Source organism: Sorex fumeus, unplaced genomic scaffold (assembly GCF_029834395.1).
Source record: "Sorex fumeus unplaced genomic scaffold, SorFum_2.1 ptg000073l, whole genome shotgun sequence".
Taxonomy (NCBI): domain Eukaryota; kingdom Metazoa; phylum Chordata; class Mammalia; order Eulipotyphla; family Soricidae; genus Sorex; species Sorex fumeus.
In genome coordinates this window covers 12448538-12465750 of record NW_026606130.1, presented here as the reverse complement: position 1 = coordinate 12465750, position 17213 = coordinate 12448538, and the positions used below count along the sequence as shown (strand labels likewise).

The 17213-nt window shown below is 39.6% G+C and overlaps 1 protein-coding gene across 1 annotated transcript in view; it reads left to right on the top strand.

The window, feature by feature from the left end:
* Window positions 1-2361: 2361 nt before the first annotated feature.
* The window catches only part of AR (androgen receptor), a 195472-nt gene continuing 180620 nt past the window's right edge, over window positions 2362-17213 (top strand). The window contains exon 1 of the mRNA XM_056130004.1: window positions 2362-4289. Within this exon, the coding sequence (XP_055985979.1) occupies window positions 2746-4289 (1544 nt within the window). The 5' untranslated portion in view covers window positions 2362-2745. The remainder of the gene's footprint in view (window positions 4290-17213) is intronic.

Sequence of the window (17213 nt, the reverse complement as noted above, 5' to 3'; positions counted from 1 at the left end):
TTCGCCAATAAACATGGGTATATTTGGCGTATTTTGAGGCAAGAATTAATCTCTTAAATTCCCAGGGGAAAATAATTTTCATATCTTTGGATGAAAAATTCCTCAGTCCTTTTCCTTTTGCAAGATTCATTTATAGCTTTTTCCCAAGTGCTCTTAACATGATGAGTCAAACAAAAATAGCAATGAGATGGAAGACTAGTTTAGGTTCTCTTAATGGGGAACATAGAATAAATTATGAATTTGCGTTGGCTGGTGTCTTCATCTGGAAAACAGAGCTGATCCTCTTCTTCCTGCCTTTAGGATTAAGTTACCTTCTAAGATCAGGGTAAGTGAATGTTCATAATTTTTGGCTGTGAACAAGATACAGCTCTTTTGAAACATGTAAACAGTTAAGAGGTTTGAGCAAAACTCTCCATTAGCTCTTCCCAGATTCAGGAGAACTTAAATTCTAAGAAATTTAACCCTCATGTGTGCACGACCCTTACTTTCTCTACATGCCTGCTCTTTCATTTCCTCTTATGTTTCATTCCAACTTCACAAAGGACATGGAACTTCCTTCACAAAGGTGCACTTGCATTACCCCTTGTTACTCTCCACTTTGGCTGCCCACCAAGAGGAAGAAAAACAGCCCTGTGAACACTTAACCTGAGGGTATCAGAATAGGGACCATAGTAGATACAAAGACTAGAGGTCCAGTGGAATGTAATGGAGGGATATCAGCACTTAATGAGGTTTGGGGTGAAAACTTAACTCAGAAGAATAGTGTTAAAGCACTACAGAAATATAAATAATACTATGAATAATTGTTACATCGAAAATAAAAATAGAATTTAAAGGCAGTCTGTTTTAAAGTTTAAAATAAACCAAGGCAATTTAGAAAGGCAAGCCCTGTAATCATGAGCCTCCTAAAAAATCCTGGACACATTCATGGCAAATGTTTGTGTTGCTTATACATTTGCATGCTCATCTAGAGGATGATTTTCAGTTTGCTGTGTGGATAAGCAAAGATTGTGTGGTTAGAGGCAATACTAGACATGGGAAGAGGAAGGAACTGTTAGAAATGACCTATCTTTCCCAGACAGAAGGTTCTTAGAGCAAAGGGCACCATGCCAAGAGGCCCAATCTACCGCTAAGGATAAATCTAAAAGGTTTCAACAAGTATAGACCGGCTTGGTCATACCTCATTTCTCAGTTTCTATGAGAAAAATCTCCCCGACACCCCACCCCTGGCTGCACTTTTCAGGCTACCCTACGGCAGAAAGAGCGAAGGAGCTGGTAATCCTGCTCCCTTCTCCCACAAGTGACTAGTTTTGAAATTGGACTTCGGAACCAAATCTAGTAAATGCTAGTTAAGGTAAGCCTGGCCTCAAAATAAAGCTCCCGGTTAATGCTACAGCCCTGAGACCTAAATCCTGGTCCAGAAGAGCAGGAGATTTAGAGAACTCAGGTCCTCCCTGGCTCGAGCTAGAATCTTTTCCTGCCCTCACCCACGCTGCGTAGGAACTCTTTACGCCAAAGCCACCAGGCATTAGCTCACGGTGAGGGGAGGGGAGGAAAGGAAAGGGGAGGGGAGAAAAAAGGAGGTGGGGAGGCAAGGAGGACGGCCCTGCGGGGGCGGGACCCGACTCGCAAACTGTTGCATTTGCTCTCCACCTCCCAGCGCCCACTCCGAGATCCCGGGGAACCAGTGTGCTGGGAGAGCCGGAGGGTCTCGAGGAAGCTTGGCGACAGAGATAAAGCGACCGAGCTTGCAGCCCCAGTGCGGGACAGAAGCCTAGAAGCGCAGTACCTAAACCTCAGCAAGGCTCTGGCAACAGCCCACGCATTTTGCAGCGCGGCGGCTCCGAAGCCACCGCCCCAAGCGGCCCTTTCCTCCTCGCTGAAGTTTTTTTTTAAGCTGCTAGAGACTCGGAGGAAGCAAAGAAAGTGCCTGGTAGGACTGACGGCTGCCGTTTCCCCTCCCTTACACCCCACTCCTTCGCCCGGGTCTCCTCTCCTGCTGCTGTCTGCACTCTCCTTTCTACCGCACCCCCTCCCCCAAGCCGGCCCAGCTCTGCCAGCCCATTTGCGAAGAGGTAACTCCCTTTGGCTGCAGGAAGGCGAGCTCACTGCTTCTTGCAAAGATTGCTCTTGGGAACTGGGCGACTGGGGAGCGGCTTTGGCACTGCATCGAGACTTAGCTGGTTAGGCGGGACGCAGGGTGGGACACCAGGTTCCCCTCAATCCCCTTCCATTCCCCCTGCGTGCTCCTTCCCAGTCAGTTTGCTGGGCCAGAGATCAAACCATGAAAAGGCATTCAGAGTTTCAGTAACCAAAACCAAAACAAAACAAAAAACCGAAAAGGAAGGGGGAAAATCTAGAAAAACAAGCAAAATCAAAACAGAAAAATTGATTTGTATTTGCACCTGCTTCATTGGACGCTGGATTTGGAAAGCTGGGGATTTCCGTTTTTTATTTTTTCCTTTAAGATTTTAGCATCTTTTTAATCTGCTCCCCAAATATTCAAGAACTGACTGAGCCTAGCAGGTCAGATCCTGTCCAGCGGGGACTTTCCCCCGTAGGAGTCCTACACCTTCGGATTACTTTCTGGTGGCCATTCCTGCAAGTTTCCTTCCCAGGAGCTTCCTGCAGGTGGGCAGCTAGGCTGCAGCGACTACGCAGCTACGCATCACAGCCTGTTGAACTCTTCTCAGCAGGAGGAGGCGGGGTAAAGGAATAAAGTGTAGGATTTAGCCAAGCTCAAGAATGGAGGTGCAGTTAGGGCTGGGGAGGGTCTATCCCCGCCCGCCATCGAAGACCTATCGAGGTGCTTTCCAGAACCTGTTCCAGAGTGTGCGTGATGTGATCCAGAATCCAGTTCCCAGGTACCCTGAGGCCTCCAGCGCAGCACCTCCAGGCCTCCGTTTGCAGCTGCAGGAGACAAGCACACAGCAGCAGCACCATCAGAATGAAGATGGTTCTCCCCTAACACTGAACAGAGGCCCCACAGGCTACTTGGCCGTGAATGAGGAACCGCTTCCTTCTTTTAGATCCGCCACTGAGGACCACCCGGAGAGCAGCTGCATATCAGAGACCAGAGCTGCCACTGCCTCGGGCAAGGGGCTGCATCAGCCGCCAGCTCCTCCTGATGAGGATGACTCAGCTGCCCCATCCACGTTGTCCTTGCTGGGTCCCTCTTTCCCGGGTTTAAGTAGCTGCTCTACTGATCTTAAAGATATCTTAAGCGAGGCGGGTACCATGCAACTCTTGCAGCAGCAGCAGCAGCAGCAGCAGCAGCAGCAACAGCAGCAACAGCAGCAGCAGCAAGAGGTGATATCAGAAGGCAGCAGCAGCGGGAGAGTGAGGGAGGCCGCTGGGGCTCTCATCTCCTCCAAGGACAGTTATCTAGGGGGCACCTCGACTATCTCTGACAGCGCCAAGGAGTTATGTAAGGCAGTGTCCGTGTCCATGGGCTTGGGTGTGGAGGCAATGGAACATCTGAGTCCTGGTGAACAGCTTCGGGGGGATTGCATGTACGCGCAGCTCTTGGGCGGTCCAACCGCTTTGCGTCCCACTTCTTGCGCTGCACTCGCTGAATGCAAAGGTTCGCTGCTGGATGACGGTCCAGGCAAGAGCACCGAAGATACTGGTGAATATTCTCCTTTCAAAGCAGCTTATGCCAAAGGACTGGAAGTTGAGAGCCTGGGCTGCACTGGCAGCAGCGAAGCAGTGAGCCCCGGAACACTGCCATCCACCCTCTCACTCTACAAGTCTGGAACACTAGATGAAGCTGCCTCCTATCAGAGTCGCGACTACTACAACTTTCCAATAGCGCTAACGGGGCCGCCGCCCCCTCCTCCACCACTTCCTCATCCTCACGCCCGCATCAAGCTGGAGAATCCCCTGGATTATGGCAGCGCCTGGGCCGCTGCAGCAGCACAATGCCGCTATGGAGACCTGGCAAGCCTGCATGGAGGGGGTGCATCAGGACCCGACACAGGCACAGGCTCACCGACAGCGGCTCCCTCCTCTTCATGGCACACTCTCTTCACAGCTGAAGAAGGCCAGTTGTATGCACCCTGTAGCGGGGGCGGTAGTGGCAGCACCACAGGGGAGTCAGGGGCTGTAGTCCCCTATGGCTATACTCGTCCACCCCAAGGACTAACAGGCCAGGAAAATGACTTTCCTCCCCCTGATATGTGGTATCCCGGTGGGGTTGTGAGCAGAGTGTCCTACCCAAGTCCCAGCTGTGTCAAAAGCGAAATGGGACCCTGGATGGAGAGCTTCCCTGGACCTTATGGTGATATGCGGTAAGTTCCTTTTAGAAATATATTTTAGTATGACTTAGTCTGTGATAAATTGGGGTATTTATTCTCTCCATTCCTCGTGAATATTATCCCCTGAGTGGAGGCTGTCATCAAGGTTCCTTAGAAAAGGCAGTCTTTAAATCTCTAAATCTGGAGTCTTTCCTAAATACATGACCTAAGAGTATACCTGTTGGCCCCAAACCTCCACTGTGTTTCCCAATCTCTGCTGTTGCTAAACCTGGGTGCTGGCATGCCTTTTCTTATTCCTTAACGATTTCCCACCCACAGCCTCTAAAATTCTCACTGCTTCATATTACTTGATATTCTGCAGAGCACCAACTTAAATCCAATTGCAAGTACCACCTTATGAAACACAGCTTTTAGAGTCCCCCCACCCCCCAGCTTCTTTTTCTATTCCCCTTCCTAAAATGTAAGAACCTGGACCAGAAATTCAGATAGTGTCTCCTCTTAGGGACTGAGAGGGTTTGCCATCTAGTCATTGTCCAGTAATCTATCAGATAGAGGCAAAGATAGCACCAAAATTTTTTTAGTCCACCTCCTCCAAATTGATAAAAAAATGGAATGTCTATTATCTAAATAATGTAATCTCTAGGTTCTGAGGTTTCTGAAGAAGAGGGAAATTCCAATCCCTAAAAAAAACCAATATTTGCCACATAGGTGGAAATCTGATGAGAAAATCCAGCAAGGCAGGGTTAGGGCACACAAAGGTGGAAGTAAACTAAAGGGCATTCTTAGTAAATGCTGGGTAGAATTTTCATTCTCATTTACTATGTTGAAAAAAGATGCTTGAAATTATTTTCTCTTGTAAAGTGTTTCTCTGTGGATTGTTAAAATATACATCTTCAACTTCAGTTTTGCCTCATATCTATAGATATGATCCTATAGGAAGGGAAACTATGCTTTTATGAACAATTTTACCCAATTTGAGTCTGATTTATAAGTGTTGGGGACAGTGTTTAAAAGATCTAGCTGTTCTAGCATGCTGAGAAAACTGCTTTTGGGAAGGAAGATTAAAGTTCTTCGGTATATTTCTTTATTTTCAGCACATGTTGTATTTTAAAATTAGCTGTTAGCTCTAACAAATTGAGTAATAACTGTTAGTGACCTATGAGACATAAACTTGTCCAAGAGTTTTAATTAGTACATGAGAAAAGTAGCAGTTAGTTTCATTTTGCTTATTAAAAATTCTTTTTTATCCCATTAATTGTGATCCTTGGAGACTATGTTGAAGATTCCTCCACAACTCCCCTCCACTGTAGAAAACTAAGCTATTTATTTATCTCAGTGAGGGAGGGAATGACTAACTGGTCAGTTCTGCTTGATATTCTCATGCACTCATGTCTTGTTCTCTTTCTGTAGCTATTTGGTTTTATCTGTGATTTGAAATGTTATCAACCATGATATCTTTGACAACTTAAGTCCTACAATTTGCCTTCTTTCACTGATGATTCTGTTCTTGGAAGGTTGATAAATCTCCCAACAGCATTAAAAGAAAGAGAACAGGATTTCATAGAAAATATTTTCTGGATTACTAAAGAACCGGGGATTTATCAGGCTTTATATTTTATTACAGTTTTAATGTTTTGCTTACTGGATTTTCAAAGGCTTCATTTATACTGTCAATGTGTTTTTCTTTGTTTGTTTGTTCCTTTCATTTGGGTTTTAAAATTGGGACCATGTTGTTTAAGCATATGATAAAACACCTTATTTTCATAAGAATGGTTTTACTTTGTAGTCTTATTTTTTTTTTCTTGGACTGCCACAGTGGAATCTCCTCTATTAACTTTTCTGAGAGGGACATCTAAGGTGCGCCATTATCTATCATGATAGATTCCAAGTCACTGGAAGCTTTCCTTTTCTATGTGCCCCCTCCCATCAGTTAACAGTATGAATAATCAACTGAAAATTTTAGAGTGACTGAAGACAACAAAGTTCTTCTCATCAGTTGTACAGTGAGCTAGTTGATTTTTATCATGTCTTAATGGAAATTGTTTATTTAGCAAATGACTGATTGAATTGATGATATAAAATAGTGAATATTTTGTAGGATATGATGCCAGAAGACAAATATTTAACCCTTCCTTGTTTGTGATTGCTACATTGATTGTGTGGCATCCAGTGAAAGGGAAAATTGGTATTCCTAGCTCTTAAGAAGACAGAGATTTTTCATTTCTAATATAGAAAATTCTTGACTTTTATTAAAATATATCAAGTTAATAAGAATGGAACCAATCCTCCAGCCCAATTTAAACACGGACTTTTTCTTACTCTTTCTTTCACTTACATTGTAGCAATGTGATTTGGTTGGTGAAAGACAGGCACGTTTTAAGTCAAACCACTAATATTTCCTATATTGTATGTAATATTTATCAACTTTGACTAAAATATCTCAACAATTCTAGAGGCTTCCTTTATAATTATTTCCCTCAGATAAAACATATCCCTTCTTTCCAATTTTGTTTTTGTATGTTAATATGCAAGAGTTAATTGTTGGGGAATTTTTTAAACTTTTGTAGTTCTGAAAAATTTTATACTTAATATACCTAAGGGCTGGAGTGATAGCACAGTGGGTAGGGCGTTTGCCTTGCATGTGGCCGACCCAGGTTCGATCCCTTTGTCCCTCTTAGAGAGCCTGAGCTCGGCAAGCTACCGAGAGTATCACGCCTGCACAGCAAAGCCTGGCAAGCTACCCTGACATATTCGGTATGCCAAAAACAGTAGCAACAAGTCTCACAATTGAAACGTTACTGGTGCCCTCTAGAGCAAATCGATGAACAATGGGAGGACAGTGCTATAATATATGTATAATGATTTTTCCTAAAAGAAACTGAAGTTGATTCTTTTCTTAACCTTAATTCAACATGTTATTTGAACAAAAGGAGTAATAAAAATTATGGATTTATATGAAACTTTGTTGATTATTTGTGGAGGTTTCTTTTATTTTTTTTATTTATTTAACACCCAGCGATGCCCAGGGGTTACTCCTGGATCTGCACTCAGGAGTTACTCCTGGCAGTGCTCAGAGGACTATATGGGATGCTGGGAATCAAACCCAGGTAGGCTGCGTGCAAAGCAAATGCTCTACCCACTGTGCTATCTCTCCAGCCTCTGTGGAGTTTTCTTTTAGATATTAAAAAAAGACTACTCTCAGCACATGATTGGCACTCAGTGCCTCTTTTGCAAACAACAGCACCCAAAAGGAGAGAGAGAACAAAGGGGAGTGCCCTGCCAAGGAGGCAGGGTGGGAGGGAAAGGGGGGAGGGAGAGGGATGCTGGGAAGGTGGTGGTGGTGGTGGAGAGTGGGCACTGGTGGAGGGATGGGTATTCGATCATTGTATAACTGAAACCCAAGCACAAAAATGTGTAAGTCTGCAACTGTACCTCATGGCGTTTCATTAATAAAAATCTAAAAAATACACTTTAATTAAAAAAATGACTACAACTTACCTAGCCACTTAATATTTATATTCCAATTGTATTCCCAGAATGCAGCACTATAATATGACAAATACTTTTTTTCTAAGGAGTTGAGGCTCAGTGGGGACTTTGCAGTAGTTAGAATCGATATTTAGATAAATTGTCTAGAACATTTTATATTTCTTTTCATAATCTATTTTGGTCTTGAAAGACGATAGTTTACTAGTTCTTTGATATTGGCAAATCCTGATGCACTGTTTTCCAAATGAACGTATCTCAGTACCTTTTATCTATTTCTTTCTTAGCTCTCAGCCAGCTTTTTATAACTATCTTGAAAGGAGTAGTTGGTCTATTATGCAAAGCATTTTGTTGATTTTGTCAAGTACTTTGTCTACTGCTATCTCTTGCAGCAGAGCGTTTACTTAAAAGTTTCTCAAAGTCTGTGAATAACTGAACTCTTTCCCCTCTTAGCTCTATCTGGGTCAGAACTTTCCAGCATTTTCAAAAGTAATTCTTTAGGTAGTGAACTAGGGGTAGAATTTTTGGGTCATATTGTATCTCTGTATTTAATCTTTGAAGAACTCCAAATTATTTTCAAGAATGTGTATCCTATTTTATGGATACAAATAATGTATGAAGATTCCAATTTTTTACATACTGTTAACCCTTTCTTTTTTTTCTTTTTTTGGTGAACTGGACTTTCTAATCAGTGCAAAGGGGACCCAGGGCACCTGCCTGTGATTCTTGGCCATCTGGGTCTGTGGTTAAATAGAGGGGCAGAGAATAAAGGGTTGCAATAGTTAGAGAATATGGTTCTATGAAGGTCCTACAGTGCCTGGAATTACCTGAACCACTGAATAGGTGCTCAGAGACCTCCAAGGTCACACTCTGAGATGCTTGAGGGGTATCATGTGTTGCGAGGATCAATGCAGGGTCAGTTTAATAAAAGGTGTGTACTATTTCTCCAGTTCCACATTTTAAAATTATGACTGTCTTAGTAACTGGGAAATGGTTTCCTAAAGTGATTTTATTTGCATTACTCTAATTTCTTTTAATATCAGAATTTTTGAAAAAATGTTTGATGACTGAGTACTTTGTTTGGGCAATTGTCTAGAAACATTTCTCATTCTTATTGATTTATTATCAATAATATAATGAAATTCTGGGGGATTTCATTCATGCCCTCGTATGTGTGCCGTATTCACCACACGCACCACCATAATTCTATCCCCAAATTACCCTGCTACCCATTTCTTCCACCCTTCTCTACTTTCTCTCCAGGAACCATATTTAACTGGGTTATCTTTTGAGTATTAAATTGTAAAAGTTGTGTTTTTAACAATTCTGGTTATAAATCTTATAATAAATTATGATTGATTGGTATTTTATCTCATCCTGTATTTTTAAAAAAATTTTTATTAGTGAAACACCATGAGGTACAGTTGTAGTTTTATAATGTTTTGTGCTTGGATTTCAATTATACAATGATCAAATACCCATCCCTGTATTTTTTTAATTGGAAGGATGTTGTTTATTAAAGCAGAACAATTTTAACTTTGGTGAAATTGAGTCTATTTTCTTCTTTTGCGGCTTGTTATTTTGATTTTGGAATACGTAGAAATGCTTTGTGTAATCTGTGGTCACACACATTCATGCCTATTTTTTTCTGAGTTTTATAGTTTGGGATCAGGAAAGATAGTACATTAAGTAGGACAATTACCTTGTATACTCTACTCCCAGGTCCAATCCCCTGAAGTATATATAATCTCCCAAGCCATATCGGGTATGATACCTAAGCAGAGTCAAGAGAAACCTAGGAGCACTGCTGGGTGTGACCCGAAAACAAACAAAAAAGAGTTTTATAGTTTTATATATTGTGTTTAACTATTTGATGATTGAGTTTTTCTTATTTTATTTTTGGTTTGGGGCAACATCTAATTGTGCTCTGGCTCAGGCTCACTCCTGATGAATCTCCTTAGGCCGTGCTGTACCAAGGTTTAAACCCAGACCTCCCTCCCTAAAAGCCTATGCTCAGCTCATTCACAGAGTTTATCTTTTAAAATGCTTGTACAATGTGAGTAGTGAGTCAACCTCATTATTTTGATGTATATATTTAAGCATCTCAACATCATTAGTTAAATATTTCCCATATCTAACTATATTGGCATTCTTTATGTAACTAAATGTTAGTTTATTTCTGAACTCAGCTATATTTTATTCGACTATGTCTATCTTTATATTAGTACCAACCTATCTTTATCACTGCAAGGTTTAGTAAGTTTTGAAATTATAATATTTAAATCCTTCAAATGGCTACCTCTCCTTTTCATCCTTCCTTCCTTTCACCTGTCCTAACTTCCTTTCATATATCCTTCCTCCTTCCCTCCCTCCCTCTCTCCCTTGCCCTCCCTCTCCCCCTTTTCCTTCCTCTCTCCCTCCCTCCCTCCCTCCCTCCCTCCCTTCCTTCCTGCCTCCCTGCCTGCCTCCATGCCTGCCTCCATGCCTGCCTACCTGCCTGCCTACCTGCCTTCCTCTTTCTCCTTCTTTCTTTCTTTCTTTCTTTCTTTCTTTCTTTCTTTCTTTCTTTCTTTCTTTCTTTCTTTCTTTCTTTCTTTCTTCTCTCTTTCTTTTATCCTTCCTTCCTTCCTTCCTTCCTTCCTTCCTTCCTTCCTTCCTTCCTTCCTTCCTTCCTTCCGTCCCTTCCTTCTTCTCTTCCTTTTCTTTCTGCTGTATTTAGGGCTTACCGCCTGGCTCTGCACAAGAGATCACTCTTGTTGGGATTCTGGGGACAGATGGGGTGCTAAGGATTGAACCTGGGGATAAACACATATCAGGCAAGCTCCTTACTCTACCTGCTGTACTATCACTTTAGATCCAAATCTTCTTTTTCAGGATTATTTTTGGCTATTGTAGATTCCTTGAATTTCAATAAAAATGTGAGGATTAGTTTATCAATTTATATAAAAGAATAGGTTATGAATCTGATAGTAATTGCATTGACTTTGTAGAAAAATTTGAGGAGTTTTGCTATCTTAATAATGATGCATGAAACATTTCCATTCACTAAGAAAAAGATGGCTGGAGGAATTGGTTGAGATGGGAGTTGTGTGCAAAAAGTAGATAAAGGACCAAACATGATAACCTCTCATGGTCTGTATTGCAAACCATATTGCCCAAAAGTAGAGAGAGATTGTGGGGAACCATGTCTTCCACGGAGGCAGGGGGAGGGTGGGAAAGGGGAGGGGGTATACCGGGGATATTGGTGGTAGGGAATGTGCACTGGTGGAGAGATGGGTGTTTGATCATTGTGTTATTGTAACCCAAACATGAAAGCTTGTAACTATCTCACAGTGATTCGATAAAATTTAAAAAAGAAATTTATTGCCATTTAAAACTTTTTTAGTTTTTGTTTCAGTTAAGTAATTTTAAGAGTGTAATTTTAATTTATATTTTTACTTCTAGATATTTAATTTTGATGCTATTATTAATCATATTTTTGCTTTCATGTTTAACTTGATCATTGACAATCTATAGTTTAATTATATTTGTTTATTGATCTTGGTTATGTAAGCTTACTAAAGTATATGAGTTTTAAACAACTACAGAATTTAAGAGGGGGAATGTTTCTTCTGCTGTGCTGAAAATGAAGACATATATACTCTTGTTTCCTTCTGTATGGAGACTGCATAATTAAACTGTTCCCAATGTTCCCTACTTATGGATTGTAACAGGTAATGACAGCCCAGTGCTGAATGAGTATTAGTGTTTTAAAAAAATTTAAAAGAGAGGCTGGAGAGATAGCACAGCGGGTAGGGCGTTTGCCTTGCATGCGGCTGACCCAGGTTTGATTCCCAGCATTCCATATGGTCCCTTGAGCACCGAGCCAGGAATAACTCCCGTGCATCGCCAAGTGTGACCCAAAAAAAAAATCTAAAAGTCATTATAGGAAAGTCATAAAAAGCTAGTGAGGTTTATATAGATTATAGTCTTCTTTATGCTATTTGCATTTGGTAACTATTAGAGGATTTCCATACAGCAAACAGATTTAGAGAGGTAATAGATGCAAACTAGGTAAAAAATGTCACTAACTTTGTCTTTTGTTTATATTTTTGTAATCAGCTGGAGTCATAATTTTATGTTTTTATATATTGTCTTTTTGATAAAGTGATGCCGCTATTTATGAAGTGCAAGTCTAGATGAATAAATGGTTCATTTACTCTCATATAATTTGAAATTCTTTTCCATGATGCACTACATAAGCATTTAGAAAAATTAAATTTACTTTATAAAGAATAAACTCATTAACACTCCAGGCTTAGGTTGACATCTATTCAACAGAATTGTTATGTCCTGATTAATGGTAAGTGAACATAAAGTCTCCCAGCAAAAGGTCCTATGCTGACCCAGTATCTTTTGAGAATATTCTAATAAAATAATTTAAGGAACATTAATCTATAAAAATGAGCACTAGTTTTCACTGAGCACCTGCTATAAGCCAAACTGTGGCCTATGAGTATATGATGTTAGATGGGACACAATTCAGGGAGAATCTTGAGATCTTTAAAGAGCTCATAGCTATTTGGGGGAAAAAACAACCACAATACCAATATATCACTATGAAGAGATACTTATGGAGACATGACTAACCACGGGCAATAGATTATAGGTCTTGATGGATATTTCAAAATTGGGATATGGTATTTCTGGAAAGACAATAAAGAGTAAATTCAAGAAAGTATTGGGATCTATTTCTGTCTTTTCAACAGTGCATCCAACCTCGGTTAATTGTGTTCTCAGTTTCTTCCAAGTTTATATAACTACATCATTGCACTTTCTTGGAACATGTTCTGATGTCTTTGACTATACTAGCTTGCAATAATATGAGTGATTAAAGTCAAAGGTAATTAATGGGTCTAAGTTTAGACTGAGAGCCAGTGAAGATGCTTAAATAAAAAAGTATTATTTTGGACTGGTAATATATAGAGAACTTCTTTTGAATGTGTGTGACCCTGGGTTCTATACTTAGAATTGCAAAAAATGTGTTCTTGTGCTCTTAAAATTTGTGTGTGTTGATTATGGTTCTGCATAATTTTAGGTTTTTAAGGTATTATTTAAGAGAAATAAATGAGAACAAATTAAAATTAATAATTAGCTACATAAAAATTAAATAAAGGCATTGCTGGTGATGTAGCTATCTAAAATGTAGCATACCTTAATCAATCTTAGGTTGATAAGACTCTTTGCTTGTGAAAGTATAATTTCACTCTCTGACCAGTAGGGGTGCGCATGTGTCCTGCAGGAGGAGAATGGCTTTCTTAGGTGTATTAAATGTATGAGAGAGATTACTTGAGTCAGACTGCTATATGGTACCAGAAAATAAAGACGCTATTGTGAGACTAAGTATTTTATTTAGAATGTTCTTTCCAAAAATGAAACGCATTTTTAGTAATATTGGATGCCTATATATCTTTTTTCTGAATGTAAAGTAACACTGACCAAATATTGGTAGAAATTTACAAAGTAGATCATATTCTGTTATTTTATTTAGGTTTTTACGGTTTTATTATTATCTTTTCAAGGATCTAGATTTCATGGTAATACTATTCATGCTTTTAGAATACTATTAGTCCCATTGTAGATCTTATGTTTAGAGAGGTTGTGTGACATGCTTAGAGTCCTTTTCAAAGTGTGAAATCCAGGATTTCAAGACAGGCAACTTAACTCCTGAACTGTCTCTGTCCCACATGCTGGGATTTCAATCCTACTCTTTTTTTTCTCAAATCAAGTCAGTGGCATAATGTTTCCCTTGCATGCATGATGCCCTGGGCTTGATTCCCAGCAGTGAAAAAATAAAAAGAAAATAAAAAAAAAAACTCTTTCCATTTTACAACATAGATCAGAAAAGAAGATTTAAGGAGGCATAGGAAATTGAACTTGTATCGATTATAGAAACTAGTAAAAGTTAAGGCATCTGGGTCTCACCCTTTACAAGAATGATGGATTGAATTATGTGCAGTATATGGCTGTAATTATATTGCTATCCTATTTAGTAGACTATATTCATTTCATAAATACTTAACATTTCCTGTATACTGAATTTGTTGACATTGGCACGAGAGGTACAGCAATGAACAAAAGAGGCAAAACTCCTTCCATTTGTGGAGTTTTCAGTTTTGCTATAAAGTTCACATGGAATATATCAAAGGGTACTGTCACCATAGAAAGCTTATTAAATTAAATTCATAAAGTAGAGGGTTAGAAATTGATATTGAGAAATATTGCATTATATTTGTTGGTCATGAAAGAGCTTACTATGAGTGTGACATTTGATCCAGTATATGAAAGATATAATTAAATGAACCATTACCCTAGAGATATTTGGGTTAGAATATTCTAGTCACAGGTAAGCATAAATACAAATGTGCGAATGCAATATCATTCTTGATATAGAACAGAAGAGAGACCTATAAGACTGGTTTAGTGAAGACTAATCTCTAATTTAATCACTAATAGTGAAGACTATATCATATGCCTTTGTTAGGACTTTAGGTTTTATTCTTATATGTGCATCAAATAGAAGATTTTGAGCAGAAAATCAACATAGTCTGGAGTGTTTTATCAGGTTATTCTTTATAATGTCTGCTACTTTTTGATATTTTATACACTTATTTGTTCACTTACTGACTGTGGAAAAGAAATGGTAGGACAAGGGAGAAGCAGGAAGGTGAGGTTATTGTAAAGATCCAATTGAAAACTGATGGTGACTTAGAACAGAGAGGTATTGGTGGAAAAATGCAAACTACCTAGATTCTGAATTGCAAGTATAACGGCAGACTTTACTGGTATATTAGATTTCAATTGTGAAGGGGGAACAAAAAGAGAAACAAAGACTGGTAGCCAAACTTTATATCTTAGCCTTTTGAAAAATAAGATTACCATTTATACATATGATAAAGATTATAGACTGATCAATTACATGGTACTGTGGATAAGAATAGAAAGCTTAAGTTTGGATCTAAAAGTTTGAGGTACCTGCTGAACATCCTGATAACTTCTTTTCAGTTAGTTTTACAGTTCTTAAATATTAAAAGGTAAAAAAGCTGGAGAGATAGTACAGGAGGTAAGGTGGTTGCCTTGCATGCGGTTGGCCTGGATTCAATCCCCAGCAACTCAGTATCTCCTGAGACTCTGAGGAGGGATTACTGAACGCAGAGCCAGGAATAAATCTTGAACATTGCCAGGTGTGCTCCCCCCCCCAAAAAAATGCAAAGAACATACTAAAATATGAGATCGCATCACTATATCCATCTCCCTCTCTCATTTTACTTTACAAAGGTTTAGAAAAAGGCAGTCTCTTTGTTAAAGCTAAAACATATGCTAACAATAGAACCAAAGTATAAACTCAGTTTTCCTTCATTCCAGCAGGGTACTTTTCTCAGGGTTATTTTGAGACTTTTTTGGGGGGGGTGGAATTAAGTCTCTGCTTGCCAAACTTTAAAGCAGGTTCTTAAGAGTGATGCCAGATTATAAAACCAGAAGTAGGCCCTTAGCAAAAGAAATGGCCTTAGGTTCCAGAATCTCAGACTTAGTGGAACATAGGAGGCCATTTTATCAGGCTAGAACATCTAAGAAATGAAGTATCTGAAGGACAGTCAAAGAAAGGAGCATAAAGTCAGACATAAAGCTAAAACACATTAGGATCTGTTGTGAGGTTTGGCTATGTGTTAGTTATTTCCTTGTAAAAGTATATATAGCACTGCACCGCACTGTCCTCCCACTGTTCATCGATTTGCTCAAGTGGGCACCAGTAACATCTCCATTGTGAGACTTGTTGTTACTGTGTTTGGCATATCGAATATATTATCATGGGGAACTTGCCAGGCTTTTCCGTGAAGGAGGAATACTCTCAGTAGCTTGCCAGGCGCTCTGAGAGGGGTGGAGGAATCGAACCCAGGTCAGCGATGTGCAAGGCAAACGCCCTACCTGCTATGCTATTGCTCTGGCCCAAAAGTATATATGAGAAAAATATTTAACCACTGAAAAAAAGTTACAATAACACTAATATCACTTGCTGAATGCCAATGTGGTATACCATATAGATTATTTTAATCCTCACAATAACCACTGGAAAATAATATCAGAAAGATTAAAATATTTTCAGAAGTTACATAGCTAGGAAGTATCACACCTTATCTGAGCACAAAGCAAGTATATCTTGTAACCATGAGGTTCTAACTACTGTGGAATACATACAGCCTCTCACAATAAGCAATTATTTCCCTTTACTATTCCAAAATAAGATGACTGGCATGATCTCATTATCATTGCCCTATTACAGTCCACTAATTCTCATGAAAATGTGAGATTCAAGTGAATGTGGAGAACAGAAACCTTGGTGCAAATAAATCTGTCATTTACAGTGAGGTTAGGAAGAATAACTACAGAATTTACACCCAAAAATAAGACAGAATAATCAATATAAATTAGATGTTAACAGCGGTAGGGCATTTGCCTTACAAGCAGCCAACATGGCCGACCCGAGTTCAATTCCTCCGCCCCTCTCGGAGAGCCTGGCAAGCTACCGAGAGTATCTCGCCCGCACGGCAGAGCCTGGCAAACTACCCGTGACGTATTTGATATGCCAAACACAGTAACAAGAAGTCACACGATGGAGACATTACTGGGCCCACTCGAGCAAATCGATGAACAACGGGAGGACCGTGACTGATAATTATTAAAAGTGTATAAAATCCCATAGTAAGCTAGGAATCAACATACCTTTCTTAATCAATAGAGGTCAACCACATGTATCGTTAGTGAGTACCATACACAGTGCCACATGTGCCACATGTTGGGAACTTTGTCCTGTCCTATAAAGAACTGTGCTCCCATTTTCAGATGGAGTGTTTTGTATTTATTACATCTGTTGGGAAGTTGAAGGCATTAGGCATTAGAGAAGTGGAAAGATGTGGGGTTTCCCAAAGCCTTCTCATAATTTATTCAACATAACTGGAGATCCTTCCCTGGATTAATGGTGAACTCATTCCTATTCTCTCTAATCCTCTCTGCTTCTGATTCATATTGCATTCATACCACCAGACTAACCTCAAAATTCGGCTACAGTATTGTTAGTATTCTACTTTAAACATCCACTAGTTTATAAAGTCCTTTATTTATCCCCTAATCTGAAACGTAGAGAATTACATAACTTATTTAGCAATTATGTAATGCATGTTTGAAATTGCAGCACCTAACCATTGGCTAATAGGTCAAAGTCCAGATGCTTTGAGTCTGTTCAAGCTTATTCATGGTCTGGCATATTTTCCAGCCTCAGTTCCTACTCTCGTCAAATGGATAAAGTCACTGTCATTTAAAAATGTTTTACTCTTATATTCTTTGAACTTATGGTTTTCCTTATAATTTTTGGTCTGAATGCAACCCAACTTAATAGTATGTATTCTTTTTCTTAAATTAAAACCGATTTGATTT